The 23,610-nt window shown below is 40.2% G+C and overlaps 2 protein-coding genes across 2 annotated transcripts; both read left to right on the top strand.

Moving 5' to 3' along the window:
- Positions 1 to 1,850: 1,850 nt before the first annotated feature.
- On the top strand, positions 1,851 to 23,124 carry ABRAXAS1 (abraxas 1, BRCA1 A complex subunit). The gene is made up of 9 exons (XM_062199176.1): positions 1,851 to 1,975; positions 4,591 to 4,681; positions 8,546 to 8,582; positions 13,400 to 13,466; positions 13,823 to 14,016; positions 16,985 to 17,104; positions 18,299 to 18,383; positions 22,019 to 22,133; positions 22,486 to 23,124. Exons 1-9 carry the CDS (start codon positions 1,889 to 1,891, stop codon positions 22,917 to 22,919), a joined length of 1,230 nt encoding a protein of 409 aa, XP_062055160.1. The 5' UTR covers positions 1,851 to 1,888; the 3' UTR covers positions 22,920 to 23,124.
- LOC133765632 (dynein light chain Tctex-type 3-like) lies at positions 11,258 to 11,639 on the top strand. Its single transcript, XM_062199175.1, has one exon. The coding sequence runs from the start codon at positions 11,260 to 11,262 to the stop codon at positions 11,608 to 11,610; it is 351 nt and encodes a 116-aa protein (XP_062055159.1). The 5' UTR covers positions 11,258 to 11,259; the 3' UTR covers positions 11,611 to 11,639.
- Positions 23,125 to 23,610: the final 486 nt, after the last annotated feature.

Raw genomic sequence — 23,610 nt, 5'->3', positions numbered from 1 at the left:
TCACCCTGGGAAGCAGCACATGATACCTCAAGTATGTGGGTCCCTGTCACACATGTGGAAGACCCAGACTGAGTTTTGAGTTCCTGCCTTCAGCTTGGCCCAGCCCCAGCTGCTACAGACCATTTGGGAAGTGAACCAACAGTTGGGAGGTCTCGCTGTTTCCTCTACCTCCTAAACACATAAAGAATTTTTTAAAAAGAGATACTCCAGGCATCAATGCCCAGCAGGAAATGGTTATTAATCCTACAGATTGAGTGTGAGTGTCACTTAGCAGACAAGATTGTGGTTGGTCATGACCAATATAGCCAGAGTTATGTTAAGCTGGATCCTGAAAGTGATATCTCACCATGGTTTTGGTTTGCATTTCCCTAATTATAAATGATGTTGTCTATACTGTGTATCTTCTTTGGAGAAATGCCTATTCAAGTCTTTTGTCCAATTTTTAATTGGGTAGTTTGGTTTTTTTTTGTTTGTTTAGTCAGAAGGATTCTTTACATATTATCTGCACATTAATCCCTTATTAGATATGTGATTTGCAAATATTTTCTGCCATCTGTGGGTTGCCTTTTCATTCTGTTTATAGCGTACAAAAGTTTAAAATTTAACAAGGGGTTATTTATCTTTTTCTTTTGCTATTTGTGCTTTTGGTATAATATCCAATAAATTAATTATTCTTTGCCAAATCCAATGTCACAAAAAATTTCTCCTTTTTCTAAGGGCTTAATAGTTTCCACTGGTAAATTTTGACCTAATATTTATGATGTAAGGTAAGGGACCAGCTTCATTCTTTTGTCCATTATTGAAAAGACTGTTCTTTCCTAATTAAACGGTCTTGGCACTCTTGCCAAAAATCATTTGATCATATATGTCAGGGTTTATTTCACATCTTTGGAATAGAGTTAATTTTTTTAATCCTTTAGAACATTAAAACCCATAAAACACTAATTTTATGAAAATATTTTATGTTAACAGTGATTCGCTAAAATGATGCAAAACTTTAGGGAACAAATACATTACTTATATATTCATGTATTTTTCAGTGTGTCAACCATCCAAACACGGCTGCTGCACAACAAAACCAGAAATGGGCAATACTAAATCAATTCGTGTTCTTACATATAAGACTTCCAGTTAAATAGGAAACACTGCTTTATTTATCTCTGTATGTGCACGTTTGTTGAAAATACATTCGTCCTGGTTGTCCTGCCCATCTTATCATTTATCTGAAATGACCCAGCACAACATGATCATACCTATCATTAAACTATCACATTAGGAATTCTTGTACGCTTTAAATTACATTGTCCTTAATCTTCCAAAGGCAAGCAAACAAGAAACGCAAACATACCGCATACTCACACACTCACACCCACACACACAGGCAGGCCTGGACACTTCCGCAACAAACAATATCCTAAAAGTCCCCGACAGGGAGAAGCAGAGTAACCTACGCTGAAAACCGAGCAAGCGGCATAACCGTTGTGCAGCGTCGCAGGCAGCTCTTTTATCCTGGTAACCACTGTTCGTAAACGACCACGTCAACAGCGTTTATTCTCATAGTTCTGCCCAGACGCCACGGGCCGCTCAGCAGCAACCGCCCACGAAACCCCCGTGCAGGCCCGTGGCCCTCGGCAGCGGCGCCCACACAGAGCGTCCGGTGAGGCGCAGGTCCCCGCGCGCCCGCCGAGGCCCGAGCTCGCGCACCGCCGCCTGGCCGCGGGCTGCCCCACAGGGGGCGCTCGCGCCCCGCGGCCGCGGCCCGGGAGCCGACGCAGGTCCCGCCTTCTCGCTGGCCCCGCCCACCTGGCGCGTCGCGTCGCCGTCAGGATCCGGGCCCCGCGCGTCAGGCGCCCGCGCTCCCGTGCTGAGCCGCGGCGGAGGCGGCGGCATGGAGGGCGAGAGCACGCAGGCGGTGCTCTCGGGCTTTGTGCTCGGAGCGCTGACCTTCCAGCACCTCAGCACGGACTCGGACACGGTGAGCCGAGGGGCCGGGAGGCTCGCGTCGGCGTCGCCGAGGGAGAGCCCCGCGCGCGGCCCCCACCCCGCCCGCCGGCTCCCCCGCCGCCGCCGCGCCGCCTTCCTCCCGTCGCGGTCCTTGAGGTGCCTCCCGCCCACCAAGTCTTCTCCGACGCTGGCGTTCCCCTTCTGACCTGCTCGCTTCCGTTCCCCGGCCCGAGTGCTCCACACGCCCGAGCCGCTCCTTCATCACCGCCCCGTTTTTCTTTTTCTGGTCCAACTTGGGCGGGAAAGGAGGAAGAGTCCCGGCGCGTCGTCCCGCGCCCGCGGGCGGTGGCCGCTGACCTCTCGCCGCCCTGAGGGCCGCGCTTGCGTGCGCACAGCCGGGCTCCTCCGCTGGTGCGCGCCGGTGGACCGTGGGAGGGGGCTACACCCGCCGCCCCCCCCCCCCCCACCGGCTCGTCGTCGCCGGTCCTTAGCGGAGGAAAGGGCTTAGTTGGGTGTATCGCCTCCCTCATGCTGTTTGTGGTGTTGTCCGAGTTGTTGAGAGTGTAAGGCCCCGGCTAGTGTCTGTTCTGCTACTTTTCAAGTTATAATTTAAACCTTCAGTTTACCCCTGAAAAGTTAGGTGTTTACATTCTGGTCTAGGTTCAGAATCTCTGGGTGACGATCAGACGTGGACTAGTTTTTTTTTTTTTTAAATTCAGCGCCTGCTTTCTAAAACTTTATGAAATGGAAACACACATTATGTAAAACTGAATTTCGGAAGCATCACGTAGTAAGTGCTTAGTAAAACTTGAAGGAAATTACACGCACCTCAAGTTCCCCTTCCTCCCCACTGTATAATACAGTCTACACAATACCATTTGAACAGTCATTTATGCAAGAGGTTGTGCCCTTCACTTTAAAATATGAGCTCTGCCTTAACGCCAAAATGCCGTTTAATACAATCCTAATAAAAGTTGGCCTTAGGTTGTTTTATGTATACAATTTCAAATTAGCACCTAGTGAAAAGCAGATGTAGTGTAAAATACTTGTGTAGTTGTGGAAATTATTTCAGTCAGTCTTTAGTGTAAATATAAACAACCAGTCCTTACACCCTCTGTAGCTTAAAGGATTAGCCTTTGGAAAGTTCCTTACCTTAGGGTTGGTTTCTCAGATCTTTTGGTGAAAGTCTTTAAAATGGTTGTTTTCTGAATGGCTGCACTTGCACATCCCCTGCTTCCTTCCCCAGTTTCTGACCTTGGAAGCATCAGAATCAACACTGGACTGTAGTTCTGGGTTCCTCCTCCCCATTTGATTCCAGCAAGGCATTAGTTAATTATAAAGCAGATAAAATCTTCATTGTCAAACATACTGTTAAGCTTACCTACAGGAATCATTGAATTTTCTAGAATGCAAAGAAATAACCACTATTGTGGCCTGGGTTTTTATAAGATTTGGAGCACATAGCAGCACGTTAAGAAAGCAGATTCTGAAATTGAATCCTGACTCTTCATTGTTTCATCTTTGCCCAATGTTTCATATTTTACACCAATTTAAATTTGGAAATACCAATCATTGTGTCATATAGCTGAGAAACGTCCAGACTTCCAGAAGCAGGTGCGGTTAAGTCCAGACCCTGGATGTTCCATAATTGGCTATGTCCTGTCTGTCTCCTTCAAAGATAGGGGCTTTCTGTTCCAGTGCCAGCTGCTATACTTGCTCCTCAATTATGTGCTTATTTCATGGCTTTAAAGAGTATCTTAGGCTTTAAGGTATGCCAAGTACTACTAGTGCTGCCTGCACAAATACTGCCCAGCACTTTAAAGTCAGATCCATTTTTGTCACCTCCATGGTGCCTTCTCCAATTATTTGAGGCCATTTCAGTCTCCTTCCCCTGCCTAAAACTACGGTGGTATGCACAGTCTGTTATAACTATTTGTGTTCTCCAAGTAAACAGAAAGCACCTCAGATCTTTGTATACACACACGCACTTGAATATAGTGGGGCTTATAAAAGTTCATGGAAGTGTAAAATTAAAAGAGGTGTCTTTTGCGGCAATATTATGTCTATCTACCTACCTACATATATATATATATATATATATATATATATATATATACATATATATATTTAAAGGTTTATATATTTATTTGAAAGGCAGAGGGAGAGACAGAGATCTTCAGTCTGCTGGTTCACTTCCCAAAGGCCACAGTGGCCAGGGTTGTGCAAGGCTGAAGCCAGAAGCCAGGAACTCCATCTGGGCTTCCCATGTGGGTGGCAGTGGCCCAAGCACTTGAGTCATTTTTTTACAGCTTTCCTAGGCGCATTAGCAGGGAGCTGGTTTGGAGGTGAAGCAGCTGGGACAGGAGCCTGTGCCCATAAGAGATGCCAGTGCCACAGTGCTTAATCCACTGTGCCACAACACAGGTCCTGCAAAAGAAATTTTGAAATTTTTGCATAGATTTTACATGTTTTCCATGAACTTCTTGTAGTGCTCTCATACATTGTAAAATATTCAGAAAATATCACTTGGTGACTGAACAGTAATTCTGTTGGTTTATTCCATATTCTACACTTAATCTTAGCCAAAAGCCAGAGAAGCGATGGTTTATTCCATAACTTTTATACTTTCTATTCTTATCTTCATAGGAAGGTTTTCTCATTGGGGAAGTGAAAGGTGAAGCCAAAAATAGCATTACTGATTCCCAAATGGATGATGTGGAGGTTGTTTATACAATTGGTGAGTCATTTACTTCTGTGTCTTCTATTTTTGATACTCTGTACTAAAAGAGTTCAATCTAAATTACTGTTTGAAATATATATAATATGCTTTATATATACACATGCTTTTTAAGAGCAGAATTTAAATATACTGTACTTCTTTTCCAATTAAAATTGTGATCATCAGTTGGCCTAAAGCGAGAAACAAACCATTCCTGCTGTGTAGGTGGCAGGAAGATGGGCCAGCAAAAGGAAGACCAAGGAAAAATACAAGTAGTGTACACAGAAATGTTAAGTTGCCACAGAAAAATATGGGGTTGAGAACTGAAAAAACAATGGTTAGATGGTTAGATTACTAAAAATCTTTTGTGATTTCTGGAATTCAGTGGGGGGAAAGACTAGATGGTGAGCTTTTGAGAAGTAAGTTGTGAAGCACTTACAGCCAGTGGCAGCTGTTCTTCCAAAACAAAAGAGGGGATGGAGGGAGTTTTAAAATACCTAGCAGGACAGTTGTTTGGTCTAGCAGTTAAGATGCCTGTATCTCATATTGGAGTACTTGTGTTCAGTTTCTGGCTACAGCTTCTGACTCCAGCTTCCTGGTAATACAGATGGGAAGCAGGCATACTGGTTTAAGTAATTTGGTTGCTTCCACCCACATGGAATGCCTGGATTGAATTGCCAGCAAAGCCCTGTCTATTTTGGGCCTTTGGGGAGTGAGCCAGTAGATGGGAGCACTTACTCTGTCCCTCTCTGCCTCTCAAATAAATAAAAAAATAAAAGTTTTACAAATTAAAAAAAAATAACACAGGGAATTTTCTGACTACCTTATTATGTATATATATGCATATTTTTTTTCAAGATTTATTTATTTATTTGAAAGACAGAGTTACAGAGAGGCAGAGATAGAGAGAGGTCTTTCATCTGGTTTACTCCCCAGATGACTGCATCGGCCGGAGCTGTACCATTCCAAAGCCAGGAGCCAGGAGCTTCTTCCAGGTCTCCCACTTGGGTGCAGGATCCCAAGGACTTGGGCCATCTTGCACTCCTTTTCTAATCCATAGCAGAGAGCTGGATCAGAAGTGGAGCAGCCACAATGCAAACCAGCGCCCATATGAGATGCCAGCACTTCATCACAACAGCACTGGCCCCCTAATATATTTTATTTTAGGCACATGTCTTTTTTAAAATTAAACCAGTAGTGTGCTCCACAAAAAGTTTAGTATCCTGACATGTTATGTCTTGATCATATTCTCGATTAAATAATTCCCTACAGTATCATCAATAAAATGTTTTTGGTAACTGTGTATTCTGCTTTTACTGTCTTTCTGTGATTTAAATAGTCATTTAAATTATAATCAGCTACTTCCAGGTTTTTTTTGAGAGAAAACCAAGATTTATTTAAGTCCAAAACCTCCTGCTGAAGCAGCCAAGAGGGTGGCTGGTTCTTTGCTGTAAATTATACTAAAGCAAATATCCTATACATACATCTTTTGGCTTTCTTTATTATAGATTACTGGATATAATATTACTATGTAGTATTACTATTGTCACAGGGTCTGGACATTTTTAAGGTTTTGATTTGCATTAACAAATTGCTTTCCAGAAAGATAAAACCGTTTTTACTCAAAACCATTTAAAAAAAAAGTTTATTTTAAAGTTATTTGAAAGGCAGAGCGACAGGGAGAGAGCTTCCATCTGCTGGTTCATTCCCCATATACCCACAACAGCCAGGTTTGGGCCAGGCTGAAGCTAGGAGCAGGAACTCCATTCTGTTCTCTCACAAGGATAGCAGGAGCTCAAGTAGTTGGGCCATCTTCCACTGGTTTCCCAGACCCATTATTAGGAAGCTTGATTGGAAGTGGAGAAGCTGGGACTTGAATTGGCACTCTAATACAGGATACTCATGTGGCAAGCTACAGCTTAACCCCTGAGCCATAATACTGGATCTACCATAACTTTTATTTTTAAGACTTTTTTTTTTTTTTTTTTTGAGAGGTATAGAGTTACAGAGAGAGGGAGAGACAGAGAGAAAGGTCTTCTTTTGGTTCACTCCCCAAATATCCACAGTGGCTGGACTTGGGCCAATCTGAAGCCAGGAGCTAGGAGCTTCCTTCAGGTCTTCCCTGTAGGTGCAAGGGCCCAAGCACTTGGACCAACTTCTACTTCTTTCCCAGATGCATTTCAGGGAGCTGGATCGGAAGAGGAGGGGCTGGGACATCCATGTGGGATGCCATAGCCACAGGTGGAGGCCTAGCCTACTATGCCACAGCACCGGCCCCCCACCATAACTTTTTAAACCAACATGAATGACTCTTTTTGGTAACACAAACAGTATTACAGTGAACATTTTAGAACATGGATCTTTGTATGTTTGATTATATGTATCTGAAAGTCAGATTCCTAGAGGTAATCTAGCTGATTGTCCTCCTGGAGAAGTTAAGGTATTTTGACCTCCTTCATGGTATTTGCAAACAGAAGCACATGGGTTTCTATACTTACACCAACACTAGATATTATTCAATCTTTGTCTTTTCTGTTTAGACACTTGAGCTTTAAAAGCAAATGTTTAATGCATTTTTTTATCCTAATTGGAGTTAACGTGCTGCCCAAAGCAGCTAACATATCTTGAGGCATTTAATTAATAACCACATTATGCTAGTTAAGGTTAGGGTATTTTGTAAAATTATTTTAAAATGTTATATTACTTTAACACAGATAGCTAACAAAATCCAAGATTAACAAATTCATTTCTTTGGCTAATGAGATTTTCATCATTTTTATATTTTCCTTATCTGTACACTAGAGTATATTTCACTGTTGATCAATTATAAAGTGTTTCTGTGTACTGCTTTTTTTCAGACAGGGATTTAAAATCTAAGAGTGACAGATAACTTTGCTAGCAAAATATATACTGAGAATGATCATTGTTCTTACCTGGCTGAAATACTGTTATGATTGGAGAATAAAACTCCACCTCTTAAAAGACATTGGGGTTTGGTTTCTTTCTTTCTTTTTAAAGATTTATTTATTTATTTGAAAGAGAGAGAGAGACATTCCATCTGCTGGCCCACTACCCAGATGGCTGTTACAGCCATGCAAGATGGAAGCCAGGAGCTTCATCCAAATCTCCCACGGAGTCCAGACACTTGGGCCATCTTCTACTGCCTTTCCCAGGCTATTAACAGAGAACTGGATGGGAAGTAGAGCAGCCAAGACTCGAACCAACACCCATGTGGGATGCCAGTATCACAGACAACATCTTAACCCACCACGCCACAATGCCAGCCTGGGTTCGTTTTCTTTAGGCTATAATTAATACCAAACTTTTTTTTTTTTTTTAAGAAAGCTTTATTTATTTGAAAAGCAGTGCTACAGAGAGGCAGAGGGAGAGGGAGAGGTCTTTTATCTGCTGGTTCACTCCTCAGATGGCTGCAATGGCCGGAGCTGGGCTGAACCAAAGCCAGGAGCCAGGAGCTTCTTTGGGGTCTCCCACTTGGGGTAGGGACCCAAGGACTTGGGCCATCTTCTACTGCTTTCCCAGGCTATAGCAGAGAGCTGGATTGTAAGTGGAGCATCCAATATGGGATTCCAGCACTGTAGTAGGTGGCTTTATTTGCTATGACACAGCGCCAGCCTCTGACCAAGTTTTTATGAAACAAATACTTGGAAAAAAAAAAAAAAACCTTTAATATGTTTTCATCAGGTAAATTTTGAGCATAACCTTTCACTGAAAACAGAATGATAGCGTCTATGTCTCAGGTTTGTTGTGAGTAGATGGAAAATCAGTGGTAAAATCCTTTCTGTAATGAAGTAAATGCTTTATATGTGTTTTTCAAATAATTATTGAATCATTGGTAATAACTCAAAATCCTTTTTTTCCTAGACATTCAGAAATACATACCATGCTATCAGCTTTTTGGGTGAGTAGAGTATTAGTTAAAAAAAAAATGATCCACTGTGAAAGTTAACCTCTGCAAGTGAAATAGTTTTTAAAACTAAGTGTCCTAGTTACCAATTATACATACAGTTTTTGATTAAAATGGAAGGAGTATTTTTAAATACCTGAAAAGTCTCTCACATGGTATTGTCAAGTGTGTCTATAGTTCTTTGTGTTACATTGCTTGCTTATGGCAAGACTCCACTGCCTCTCTCAGGTGCCAGTTTACCTTGTCGATTGTTTTTCCTTCTCACCCATCAAGTCATGGCTAACTCTAGTACATTTTTTTTAAACTACTCATTGAGGTATAACATACATAGAGATGTGCACAAATAATTAAATTTTCACAAAGCAAATGCATGTGACCTTAACATAGTATAGCTTTTGCTTTTTTTTTTTTTTAATTAAGATTGTTTTTTACTTATTTGAAAGAGAGGGAGAGGTGGGGTGGCAGAGATATCTTCCATCCACTGGTTTATTCCCTAAATAACAGCAGTTCTGGGCCATGCTGAAGCCAGGAGCCAGGAACTCCATCCCAGTCTCCCTCATGTGTGACAGGGTCAAAACCTCATGAGACCATCTTCTGTTGCCTTCTCAGACACATTAGCAGGAAGCTAGATAGAAAGCAGAACAGACAGGACTCAAACCAGCCTCTGATCTAGGATGCCAGTGTTGCAAGTGACAGCTTCACTTGCTTTATCATAATACTGGCCCTAATTTTTAATTAAAGTGTTGTTTCAAAAAAAAGAGGAAGAATATTCAGTAGAAGCCAGGTGTGGTTGCAAAGCTTAAAATATTTACCATGTGACTCTTTATAGGAAAATTTGCTAACTCTTTACCAATTATATTGCTTCTCAAACTTTTCACTGAAATACAACCATTGCTTACCCTAAGAGTCTACAGGAAGTACTTGAGAAACAGCCTATTGAAATGTAGAACTTTAAATCACTTTTTAAAAAGACTATGCAGTTTAACATGAATTCTTATATCTGTTTCTGTATAAAAATGCCAGCCCCTCATCCTTTCCTTAGAAACTAGACATGAAACCAGTGTTCCCTACACTGTTACCATGTAGTTTATTATACTCCCTGGTTTACTGCCCTATGCCCCAGTTTGAGGAGCTCAGAAATGGACCTTTCTAGAGAAATGCAGGAATAAACTCTTATATACAGAGTTGATAAATAGGTAAAATAGAAGGCTATGTTCCAACATATCCACCTTTGGTAGGTAGAACACTGTTTTTGTCTGCTGTGCCAGCAAAACTTTTAGTGTACATTCTTACAAGTTAAAGAGAAGAAGCAAATTGCATATTAGGATATGCTTTTTAGTTGTGTATCGAGATATTTTCAGTGTTCAGCATAGAACTACCAATAAAAGCCCAACTATAATGGCTGTTATTTATAGTGTTTTGCATAACATTTCTAAATCAAAGACAGTTGATTTCAGTGCTAAAAGGAAAAAAAATTTTTGCAACCTCTGTTATATGAAGGGAAAGAAAGCTGGAGTCAAACAGTTGAGTCTTTTAAAATTATCTTGGACTTTCCAACAACAGAACAAAGACCACTGAACTAAACCAAAATGTATTCTCTTCTCTGCCCCCTCCCTCAAACCAACCACCTACTAAAACCCATAGCTTTTGGAATAAGAAATGAATAAACTGATCCTTTGTTATTGTGCTTTGTTACTCATATTATGTCTGAATATTTTAACAATAAATAAACTGAATGAATTGTGAACCAACTATATGATCTTATTTTCCAATATACCCACATTAAGTGAATAACTATTGTTTTAGTTTAAAAAATGATATACAAACTTATTTTTTTTCCAAAGATTTGAGAGGCAGATTTACCGCGAGAGCGAGAGAGAGAGAGAGAGATCTTCCATCTACTGATTCAGTACCCAAATAGCCACAATGGCTGAAGTTGGGCCAATCTGAAACTGGGAGCTAGTAACTTCTTCCAGGTCTCCCACTTGGGTGCAGGATCCCAGGGACTTGGGCAACCTTGCACTGCTTTCTCAGGCTATCTGCAGGGAGCTAGATCAGAAGTGGAGCAGCCAGGACTGGAACCGGCACCCATATGGGATACCGGCACTGCAGGCTGAGGTTTAATCTATACCACAAGTACCAGCCCCTATTTTTTGTAATTTCTGCATTCCTTTTCCTTTTTAATGCTTATGGACTTTATGTTTCTCCAATTTTAAGCCTGTTAATTTGAAAATTTCCTATACTGTTTATTTTAGGACTTCACCTGATAGGCAGTTAGATGTGAACGGTGGTTGGGTAGTTTACATTAGAATTAAAAGGGGCCAGCCCTGTGGCATAGTGGGTAAAGCCTCCACCTGCAACACTGGCATCCCATAGGCATCCTGGTTCAAGACCCAGCTGTTCCACTTCCGATACAGTTGCCTGCTAAGGTGCCTGGGAAAGCAGCAGGTGGTCCAAGTGTTTGGGCCCTTGCACTAAATGGGAGACTGAAAGAAGCTCTGAGCTCCTGGCTTTGGCCTGGAATAGCCTTGTCAGTTGTAGCCATTTGGGGAGTGAGTCAGTGGATGGAAGATCTCTCTCTCCATCTCTTCCTTTCTGTAATTCTGCCTTAAATAAATTAAAAGTTTAAGATGCTAATAAGGCCCCGACCCCTGGGAGAGTCAGCACCACCATGAAGGAGTACCACTGCCACTGTGACGAGGTTGGCTTCAATGCTGATGAAGCCCACAATATTGTCAAAGAGTGTGTAGATGGAGTGTTAGGAGGTGAGGACTGTAATCAGAACAACATCAATCAATGGACTGCAGGCATAGTGGAAGAATCCTTAACATACTTGGTTAAGTTGGGAAAAGCTTATAAATACATTGTGACCCGTGCAGTGATCCAGAGGAGTGTATATGGCTTTCATACTGCCAATTCATGGTTTTGGGATACTACATCTGATGGAACCTGTACTGTGAGATGGGAGAATCGAACCATGAACTGCATTGTCAATGTTTTTGCCGTTGCAGTTGTCCTGTAACTGACTAACAATGTTGGGCTAAAAAACCATTAACTTAAGAACCTGTCAGTGTATCCTTTCTGAAATGCATAATAGTTACTTACAAATATGCTAGGTGACAAGTGTGCAATAAGTTTCAGCTATCAACAAAAACTGAATATTATAAGCAAGCAATCTCATAGTATGTTGGCAGATTATATCGTATTCCATGCAGTATCAATTAGATAGGGAAAATTAAATGTTAGTAAAAACTAAATGCAGAACTATAGCATGACTTAAACATCTAATCTTATATTTATACCAGCTTTTCACTAACATCACTATGTACCTAAGGAAATGGAAGAATCCATTCAGATAATGAAATTCTCTTTCATTTAGAGAACTTAACGGAGATAAATGTATGAACAAAAAAGCTACAAAGATAAATGTGGAGAAAATAATATCAATTTGTTAACATCCCTTTTTTATTTCTTGCCTCTTAGTTGTACATAATATTTAGTGAGAAGCAATTTTACTTTTATTTCTATCAACTAATTTTACAGTACTAACTATAATTAACCCGTTTACTTTTTCTGAAAATTGGTAAAGCAACTTTTTTTATTATTTCAAATTAAGTCAGATTAAGGACAAATTAAATATGATGACTCAAATTTCCTAGTTAAGCAAACTTAGTTACCGGTATGATGAACAGTATATGACTCAAACAGTTGCCTTGTAATTCATTCATTCAATGCAAAACAAAAATATGCTGAATGCCTGTTACGGGCCTGTTTCTCTGATAGGCATTACAATTATCAAGTGCTGTTCAAATGCTAACTCCTTTTGGCAACTATTTAGTTGGAAAACTACCACCTGTGTTTAGGGGAAATAAAAGTTGTTTTACAGGAGAGGTAAACAGTGAATCTGGTTATCCATGTAGAAGTAAGCAAAATGAAATGCACTTACTGATGACAAAATTACAGAAATAATTTTAAGAGTTGCTTATAGCAAGTTGAAGTGTATAAAATATGCAACTATTAAAGTCCTTATTAGTAGCCTTAAATACACAAGTAGTAAACTTTATTGCTTTAATTGCAGTCACCTGTAAATCTAAATACATATGTGGGGTTCAACCGAGTGAAGTATAAATTATAAGTATACAATCATTAGCAGGTTATCTAATATCTCAGGGCTTATAGAATGTAGTTAAATTTCTTAAAATAAAAGGAAAAATTAGGCTACACAGCTGACCACCAAATGTGAAGTCAACCTGCTATTTAGCCTTGAAAACAATCAATTTTGTATATTATCAATTTTGTACACAAATACATATACAGAATGGAACCATGATTCATTGAATTTGGGGAAAAGAAGGAAAGCTTAAGATTAGTGTTGACAATATTAAGGTAGTATTCTTTTAGGAATACAATGTGCAAGTTTGATATTTTCCTGAATAACAATAATTGTTCAGTGAAGAATCAGAAAATATAAGGATAGGGTTTAATGCAGTGATCTATGTTCTTTAAAAAAAGCTCATGAAAAATTCTCAGTCATTACCCTCATGTTACTTAATGTTGCTGGCTTTTGTGCCCTTGAAAATTATAATAGTGACCAAAATATCTGTTCACTTAAGGCTTGTTTTTTATTATTGCTGTTGAAACCTAATTTTTTTTAAAAAAAATATTGAAATCATGTTTTGTGGACTTGATACCTGCTCTGTTATTGGTGAAAATATAATTAAGATTATCTTCCTGTACATTAAACGAAGATGCTAATAAAATCATTCATATTTATAGTCTATTTGAAATCTCTTTAATTTTGGCTCTTACAGCTTTTATAATTCTTCAGGTGAAATAAATGAGCAAGCACTAAAGAAAATACTACCAAGTGTCAAAAAGGTATTTCTCTAGTTTACTTTCTCTTTGCTGCTATTTTATCTGTTACTTTTGGCTTCTAAAAACATATAGTATTTTGATAGAACTTTAAATGAATCAATGCATTGGTATTTTTTAATTTAAATTTTGACAATGTTAAGATTGGAAGAAGACAAATGAAATAAAAATAACTGAACTATAAGTTTACGTACTTTGAAAAAGTAAAGTGTATGACTGTGTGTTCTTTGTTTATACAGTCCCAAAACCTATCTTAATATTAAGAAAGCCGTTTTAATCAGTTTTATTGCTTAATTATAAGATAAATAATAATAGTTACAACTATTTAAATTTGATTTTTTTTTTCCTGTATTTTCTTTCAGAATGTCGTAGGTTGGTACAAATTCCGTCGTCATTCAGATCAGGTTATGACATTTAGAGAGAGAGTGCTTCACAAAAACTTACAAGAGCATCTCTCAAATCCTGAACTTGTTTTTCTGTTAATAACACCAAGTATAATAACAGAGAGCTGCTCTACTCATCGCCTGGAACATGCACTATATAAACCTCAAAAAGGGTATGTATTTATATAGTACTTCTTTCAGCTTACCAAGTATCTCCATCCACTATTGCATTAGATCATCACAAAAAGCTTCCGATGTAGATCTTGCCATCTGTTATAAATGGTCCTATGACCTATTACAACGTTGTGGTGCAGCTGGTTAAGGTATCACTTGTGATGCTGGCATCCCCTATTGGAGTGTTTGAGTACTGGCTGCTCTGCTTCCAATCCAACTTCCAGCTAATGTGCCTGATTAGGTGGTGGAGGATGACCCTAGAACTCCAGTCTCTGCCACCCAAGTGGGAACCCAGGATGGAGTTCCTGGCTCCTGGCTTTGGCTTGGTCTAGCCCTGGCTGTTGGAGCTATTTGGGGAGTAAACCACTGAATGAAAGATCTCTCTTGCTCTGCCTTTCAAATAAATAAGTAAATCTCTCTCTCTTTTTTTTTTTTTTTTTTTTTTTTTTTACAGGCAGAGTTAGACAGTGAGAGAGAGAGAGACTGAGAGAAAGGTCTTCCTTTTTCCATTGGTTCACCCCCCCCAAGTGGCCACCACGGCTGGCGTGCTGTGCTGATCCGAAGCCAGGAACCAGGTGCTTCCTCCTGGTCTCCCATGCAGGTGCAGGGCCCAAGCATTTGGGCCATCCTCCACTGCCTTCCTGGGCCACAGCAGAGAGCTGGACTGGAAGAGGAGCATCCGGGACAGAACCAGTGCCCCAACCGGGACTAGAACCTAGGGTGCCAGTGCTGTAGGCAGAGGATTAGCCTAGTGAGCTGTGGCGCCAGCCCTATAAATCTTTAAATAAAATTATAAATTGGAAAATATATTCTGATACTGAAGATTTGCTGTTATTTGCTTTTTAAGGGGGAAATGTTTGTTTTAGATACAGATTTTTTTAACTGTTATTTAATGAATATAAATTTCCAAAGTACAGCTTATGGATTACAATGGCTTCCCCCCCCATAACTTCCCTCCCACCCGCAACACTCCCCTCTCCCGCTCCCTCTCCCCTTCCATTCACATCAAGATTCATTTTCAATTATCTTTATATACAGAAGATCAATTTAGTGTATATTAAATAAAGATTTCAACAGTTTGCACCCATACAGAAACACAAAGTGAAAAATACTGTTTGAGTACTAGTTGTAGCATTAAATCACAATGTACAGCACATTAAGGACAGAGATCCCACATGAGGAGCAAGTGCACAGTGACTCCTGTTGTTGACTTAACAATTGACTCTCTTGTTTATGGTGTCAGTAATCACCCTAGGCTCTTGTCATGAGTTGCCAAGGCTATGGAGGCCTTTTGAGTTCATTGACTCTGATCATATTTAGACAAGGTCATAGTGAAAGTGGAAGTTCTCTGCTCCCTTCAGAGAAAGGTACCTCCTTCTTTGATGACCTGTTCTTTCCACTGGGATCTCACTGGCAGAGATCTTTCATTTAGGTTTTTTTTTTTTTTTTTTCTTGCCAGAGTGTCTTGGCTTTCCATGCCTGAAATACTCTTATGGGCTTTTTTTTTTTTTTTTTTTTTTGACAGGCAGAGTGGACAGTGAGAGAGAGAGACAGAGAGAAAGGTCTTCCTTTGCCGTTGGTTCACCCTCCAATGGGCGCCGTGGCCGGCACACCACGCTGATCCAAAGGCAGGAGCCAGGTGCTTCTCCTGGTCTCCCATGGGGTGCAGGGCCCAAGGACTTGGGCCATCCTCCTCTGCACTCCTGGGCCACAGCAGATAGCTGGCCTGGAAGAGGGGCAACCGGGACAGAATCCGGTGCCCTGACTGGGACTAGAACCCGGTGTGCTGGCGCCGCAAGGCGGAGGATTAGCCTGTTGAGCCACGGCGCCGGCCCCTCTTATGGGCTTTTCAGCTGGATCCGAATGCTTTAAGGGCTGATTCTGAGGCCAGAGTGCTGTTTAGGACATTAGATACAGATTGATATGGCTATAATATAGAACTTAAGCCTAGGTAGTTGAGCAGCTTTTCTGTAACCTCTGCAAATCATCAAGATAGTTCTTGATGTTCCACCAAAATGAGACTCTCCTTAGATTATATAAACTGTATTTTTCATTGAATATAAGAGTTAAACTTATGAGTGCCAATTAATATTTCACTGTTCATGAATAATAGCATGAATCTCAACATTAATACAAGTTGAGAATTCCTTTCCAAAATGCATGGGACCAGGAGCATTTTGAATTACAGATGGGGACTTGGAAATATTTGACTGTACATATAATGCAGCATCTTGAGGATAGGATCCAAGTCTAAGCACAAAATTCATTGTTTCACATATACCTTCTACACATAGCCTGAAGGTAATTTTATAAAGTATTTTTAGTGTGCTTGTGACCACAACCCATCACATGCGGTCACGTGTGAAGTTTTCCGTTTGTGGAGTCATGTTGGTATTCAGAAAGTTTCAGATTTTGGGTTGTGGATTATGGATGCTTAATGTAAAATGCCTTATTTTTGCAAGTACTTAATCAGTTAAAATACATTTTTTAAAGATTTATTTTATTTATTTGAAAGAGTTACAGAGAGGTAGCGACATAGAGAGAAGGAGAGGTCTTCCATCTGCTAGTTCACTCCCCAATTGGCCACTGAGCTGATCCAAAGCCAGGAGCAGGAGCTTCTTCCGGGTTTCCCATGTGGGTGCAGGGGCCCAAGGACTTGGGCCATCCTTTGCTGCTTTCCCAGGCACACTAGCAGGGAGCTTTATCGTAATGGAGCAGCCAGGACTCAAACTGGCACCCATATGGGCAGGCTATAACCCACTGCACCGTAGCACCAACCCCAAAATATTTTTTTGCACAGTTATACTAAGCACATTGCACTAGTTACTTCAGGTCAATAAATTCTATCTTAGGTAATAAATAAGGGATTGTTTCATTAGTTTTGTTTTTTGGTTATTCTTGTAAAAGTAGTCACTCTAATATGTTGATCTTTTCTTTAAGTTATATTTTAAAACTTTATTTTGTCAGACTTTTTCATAGGGTACCTTTAGTGGTTGCCAATCTGGGCATGTCTGAACAACTGGGTTATAAAACTGTATCGGGTTCCTGCATGTCCACTGGTTTTGGCAGAGCAGTAAAAACACACAGGTAAGATCCCTTAACTGCTTTCCAGTGTCTTCTCCATGCTTCTAGTACTTGTCTAATTGATGCCAAAAATCTGCAGATTTTAGCCTGTTTACTCAAATTTAAAGTAGTTAGCCTTAAACTTAGAATTTTCTAATGTAGCAGTTCAGAGTAAAGATATCAAATTTAGACTGGGCATTAAAGGAAAAAAAATCAGGTAGTAACCAAGATTCTCTTATACTGTGGGCTAGTGAGGTAAACTTTTCTGTAGCCATTAACTAATGTCAGAAATAAGGATATCTAATAAAGCATAAACTTGATGTGGATAAGGATTTGGGTTTTAATTCTTTTTATGTCCCCACAGTGCTTAAGCAGTGTAGGAATTGAATACAATATTTCATTGATTTTTAAGATAAAATTTTCATATTTACCTCTAAAATTGGAGTGCTTATAAACCACACTTTTTCCTAATGTATCATAAATGTTGGTGCCTCTTTCAATCACGGGTGAGTTAAATTTAGTAAAATATTTTTCACATTGACTCCTATCCCCATTGCCAAAACAAACCTTTTTTCTTTCCCTTGAGTTTTTATGTTTTTACTTAATCTTTTTTTTTTTTTTTTCCTTTTTCATGACCCAGCAATGGTATTCAGAAAGTTAAAACGTTTGGCTACTCTCAAGACAGATGAAGTAGATTTTCTGGTTGGTTTTGCTAAATACAAGTAGGAAGACAAAATTATGGTCTCTATAAATTCAGTGAAAAGAATTTTCCATTGCTTTTTTTGTTTGTTTGTTTTTTTGACAGGCAGAGTGGACAGTGAGAGAGAGAGACAGAGAGAAAGGTCTTCCTTTTTGCCGTTGGTTCACCCTCCAATGGCCGCCACGGTTGGCGCGCTGCGACCGGCGCACCGCGCTGATCCAATGGCAGGAGCCAGGTGCTTATCCTGGTCTCCCATGGGGTGCAGGGCCCAAGTACTTGGGCCATCCTCCACTGCACTCCCTGGCCACAGCAGAGAGCTGGCCTGGAAGAGGGGCAACTGGGACAGGATCGGTGCCCCGACCGGGACTAGAACCCGGTGTGCCGGCGCCGCAAGGCGGAGGATTAGCCTAGTGAGCCGCAGCGCCGGCCCCCATTGCTCTTTGACTATAAATAATGTTTTCTGCCTTGTTACTAAAATGAGTTCTGTATATTTACCTAAGGAACCTAATGCTTTACAGATCTCAATTTTTTAAAGATGATGGATCTTTAAAGGAGGTACATAAGATAAACGAAATGTATGCTTCATTACAAGATGAACTAAAGGTAAGTTAACATAAAATATGTTTCTCTGATTCCTAACCTGACATCTTCATTAGATTTTATATGTATATTTTTATAGGCAGGGAAATAGAATCCTTTCACAGAATAAAGAGGGAACATTGTGCCTCACTGTGTCATTTGAGGTCCTTTGAATAGACATCAAGATGGGATTGAAGTGCAAGAGCTTTAACAGACTTGTGAAGGATAAAGAAGAGAGTAAGAACAGGCAAAGAGCTTTAACACTGCAATATTAGCCTGAGAATGAAGATTGGAATAGGAGAGTTAGGAAGAGCCTCAGACTGCAGTGCCATTCTAAGAAAGTTCAGCTAGGCTGATGGGGAATCTTTGCTTGAGCAAAGTTGATCCAGAGTTGTACTGTGAGCATGGACTTGCACTGATCCACACACTGTGCTTGGTCGTTGGCTAGGAGCAGCCCAGGGAGCATGACCAAAGAAGCAGCACAGTCATGACAAAGCTGGGGCTGTTAGTCAACTATACTTCTTCTAGTCGGAAATCTGAGGAGTCTCAGGGCCAGCTACTGTACTATATTAATAGAGTATGCTAAGGGGGGGTGTGTGTCAATACATTTTACATACTTCTGTGTTACACAGTATTTTTTCAAACGCAAACAATACAGGAATTTTAGAAAATAGAAATACCCAGATTCTCATCATTAAAAAAAAAAAAAAATGAACTAATTATTTGAAAGGCAAAGCAACAGTGAAGGGGGAGGGAGAGAGATCTTCCATCTGCTCTTTTACTTCCCAGATGGCTGCAACAGCCAGGCCAGGGCCAGGCCAAGGCCAAAGCCAGAGCCAGGAACTCCATCCCAGTCTCTCACATGGGTGGCAGGGACCCAAAACGCAGCCAAGATTTAAACTAGCACTGTGTTGTGGAGTGCTGGTGTTGCCAGCAGTGGATTAAGCTGCTGAGCCACATGGTGGCGATCCCAAAATCTGACTGTTCTCACATAACTATTTTGACTTTATCATAGTCTGTAGTTTTCCCCTAGTTGTAGTCCTACTTTGACATAGTTGACTGTCATGACAACATAAATTTGTTGTGATTTTTTTGTTAAACATTTTTCATGTTGCCACATTTTCTTTATTTTTAATGGCAACATTTTTTTAAAATTTGAAATCCACAGAAAAATTGCATGTATTGTGTACAAGATGGGATATGTATATATATATGTCTCATATATTAATATATGTGTGTGTATATATATATATAGGAAGGGTTAAATGAGGCTGATTAACACATCTCTTACCTCACGTAGTTACCCTGTTTGTGGTACAAACACTTCATATCCACTCCTTGCATTTTTGAAGATTACATTGGCATTAACTGTAGTTACCATGCTGTACAATAATCTCCTGAACTTATTCCTCTTTTTCTGTAATTATATATCCTTTGATCAACATCTCTCTCCTGAAACCACCTTAGTCTCTGTTAACCAGTTTTCTACATTGTATTTCTGTGAGATCAATTTTTTAAAAAATATTTCAGGAGTGGGGCCTATGTTATGGCTTAGCAGGTAAAGCAGCCCATCATCTCATGTGGGCACTGGTTTGTGTCTTGGCTGCCCCACTTCCATTCTAGTTCCCTGCTAATGGCCTGGGAAATGCAGTAGAAGATGGCCCAAGTGCTTGGGCCTCTGCCAACCTCGTGAGAGACCTGGATGAAGCTCCTGACTCTTGGCTTCAGCCTGTCTTAGGCCTGGCTGGTGTGGCTGTCTGGGGAGTGAACCAGCAGATAGAGGATCTATTTCTATCTCCCCCTCCTTTTCTCTCCGTAGCTCAGACTTCCAAATTAATTAAAAAAAAAATTTCCCATGAGTAGTAATATGTCATTCTCTTTTTTTGTTTTTTGCTTAACATATCTTCCAGCTTAATCAGTGGTATTGCAGATGGTAGGATTTCAGTCTTTAAAACTGAATAGTATTCCCCTGTGTGTATATGTTGTATTTGCTTTATCCAAAAAGTGTTCATCCATTGACAGAAACTCAGGTTGGTTCCTTATCTTACATATTTCAGTAGCCACTGGACATTCTAAAAAGTATCCAGTAAAACTGGCTCTGACAACTTAACCAGTACCCAATAATTGGGAATTAGTTATGTCCAACTTAATACTATATTCATACTAAGGAGCATCTTAAATAATTTTTTCACTATAATAAGATATTCCCAAAATGGGATTACTAATACTTTTTTTTTTTTTAAGATTTATTTATTTGAAAGGCAGAGTTACACAGAGAAGGAGGGGCCGAGAGAGATATAGAGAGGTCTTCCACCTTATATGGCTTTCCCAGAGAGCTGGATCGGAAGTGGAGCAGCCGAGACTTGAACTGGCGCCCACAGGGGATGCTGGCACTTCAGACCACAGCTTTTATACTCTCCCTCCCTTCCCAAGTCAGAGTTAACATAGTGAGAGAAGGAGAGGCAGAGAGGGAGGTCTTCCATCCACTGGTTCACTCCCCAAATGGCCACAACAGCTGGAGCTGTGCCGATCCAAAGCCAGGAGCCAGGAGCTTCTTCCAGGTCTCCCACATGGGTGCAGGAGCCCAAGGACTTGGGCCATCCTCTACTTCTTTCCCAGGCCATAGCAGAGAGCTGGATCAGAAGTGGAACAACCAGGACTTGAACCTGCGCACATATGGGATGCCGGCACTGCAGGTGGTGGCTTTACCTGCTAAGGCATAGTACTGGCCCCTAGTTTGCTTTTCAAAAGTAGTTTTTCTTGTAGAAATTAAAATCTTAAAATACTTTCACAATGATAAAATACAATCTTTGTTTCATATTTTGTCAGCTTTAACGTCAAATGAGTACAGTAACCATGCATCTGAGGGCTTCTTTTTGTTTCAAAGTGAATTAAAGGGACAGGCATTTGGTGAGGTTTAGATACATCCCTTATTTGAGTGCCCTGGTTAAGGTGTACTTTTTTTTCTCTTTTTTAAATTATTTATTTCAAAGGAGAGTCAGCTCTCTTCTATCTTCTAGTTCACATCCCAAATGCCTGTAATGACCAGGTCTGGGCCAGGACAAAGCCAAGAGCCAGGAACTTCTTGTTGGGCCATCAACCTCTGTCTTCCCAGGTACATTAGCAGGAAGCTGGATCAGGAGCAGAGCAGCCAAGACTTGAACTAGCACTCCGATATGGGATGCCAGCACCTAACCACTATGCAAGCTATCTGGTTCTGCTTCTCATTCCAGCTCCCTGCTAATGCATGCCCTGTGAAGAAGCAGGTGATGGTTTGAGTAACTGGGTCCCTGCTACCCATAAGAGGACCCAGATGGAGTTCCAGGCTCCTGGCTTCAGCCTGGATCAGTCCCAGCTATTGCATTTGGGGAGTGAAGCAGTAGATGAAGATACTTGTCTTTCAATTAAATAGGTGAATTAAATATTTCAGTTTATTTCTGTGCATTATCAAGTTAATATTGGTATAGTATAGCTAGCTATGTATAAATAAGTTGATATATCTGTATAGCATTCTGGAAAATAACAAAATAAAATTTATATAAAAGGCAAATAGTACTTGACATTATATGCCACCAAGGATTGTATATTATTTGTGAGTATAGGTACTGTTTATACAGAACTTGGAATTTTATCTATACCCTTAAATCACTGTTTTGCAGAGTATATGCAAAAAAGTAGAAGATAGTGAGCGAGCTGTAGAGAAACTACTGGAAGATGTAAACAGATTAAAACGAGAAATTAAAAAAAGGAAACAGGCACAGATTCAAGCAGTAGGTAAGTAAAAAATTAACACATCACTGCTGTCTATACTTTTCTCAATGGTTTGAATTATGGACAGATAGGCTAACTGATGAATTTGTCCATCTTGGACTTAGAAGTAGTCATTTTATTAATAGTGTTACATCCCACTGAACAGTGAACATGCTACTATATAGCTCTGCTGTATTGTTGATATTAAAAAGTGTAACTTTGATTTTCTGTGGCATATAATTAGAATTTAGAAAAATGTATGAAATTTTCACTTTAGATAATTTGATGTGATTGTTCAGATCTTTTTAACAATTACCTAATTATAAAAGCTTTGAGGAATGAGTATTATGTTGAACTGTTATTTTGTTTTATTTAGGAGAGAAGAATATCCCTAAAGACCCTCAGGAGAACATTTTTCTCTGTCAAGCTTTACGGACCTTTTTTCCAGATTGTGAATTTCTTCATTCATGTGTTATCTCTTTGAAAAACAGACATGTTTCTAAAAGTAGCTGTAGTACCAACCATGATCTCAATATGGTAGACAACTTGACCTTAATGGTAGAATGCACTGACACCCCTGACACTAGTCCAGTCAGTACACCACAAATGAGTAAGCGTAAAACTTTAGATGCAGATGATGGATGGCAACTGAAGAAATTACGGCTGTTGGAGAGAGAAAACAAACTATTTAAAACAGATACTGATAGTAGTAACCAAGCTAAAGCATCTACAATGAGCAGCCCAGAAACAGATGAAGAGATTGAGAAAATGAAGGATTCTATTGCATATCCACAATCACCTACATTTTGATCGAAAGGTCAAGCCGAGTGTTTCTATTTATACTATATTCCGCTACCTTCAGTAACACAGATAAATTTGTTTCTACTATTCAGACATTTGCAGAAATACATAGTTTGTTTTTACTATGTTCACTGGTGTGCAGTAATACCTAGAGAAGTTCTATTGCATTTATTTTATAAAGCACTTTTTAAACATCAGATGCTTTTATTTTGAAATAAAAACTTTCACTATTTAAATAGATGATGTGCTCTTTTAAATGTGTACAGCATTCATTGGAATTAGAAAAGAGACTAGCCTATTTTCACAGTGTGGAGCGTCTTTAGTTTATATGAAAATTTATTTTTATCTTGGCCATTATAATTCCTGTTCCTTAAGTGTTGATCAAAAGCACATTATGGGCCGGTGCTGCGGCTCAATAGGCTAATCCTCCGCCTGTGGCGCTGGCACCTCGGGTTCTAGTCCTGGTTGGGGCGCCGGATTCTGTCCCGGTTGCCCCTCTTTCAGGACAGCTCTGTGCTGTGGCCCGGGAGTGCAGTGGAGGATGGCCCAAGTGCTTAGGCCCTGCACCTGCATGGGAGACCAGAAGCACCTGGCTCCTGCCTTTGGATCAGTGTGGTGTGCCGGCCACAGCGGCCATTGGAGGGTGAACCAACAGTAAAGAAAGACCTTTCTCCCTGTCTCTCTCACTCTCACTGTCCAT

This window comes from Lepus europaeus, chromosome 8 (assembly GCF_033115175.1).
Source record: "Lepus europaeus isolate LE1 chromosome 8, mLepTim1.pri, whole genome shotgun sequence".
In the NCBI taxonomy this organism is placed as follows: domain Eukaryota; kingdom Metazoa; phylum Chordata; class Mammalia; order Lagomorpha; family Leporidae; genus Lepus; species Lepus europaeus.
Note: the sequence above shows the minus strand (reverse complement) of the source record. Positions and strands in the feature narration are given on the sequence as shown.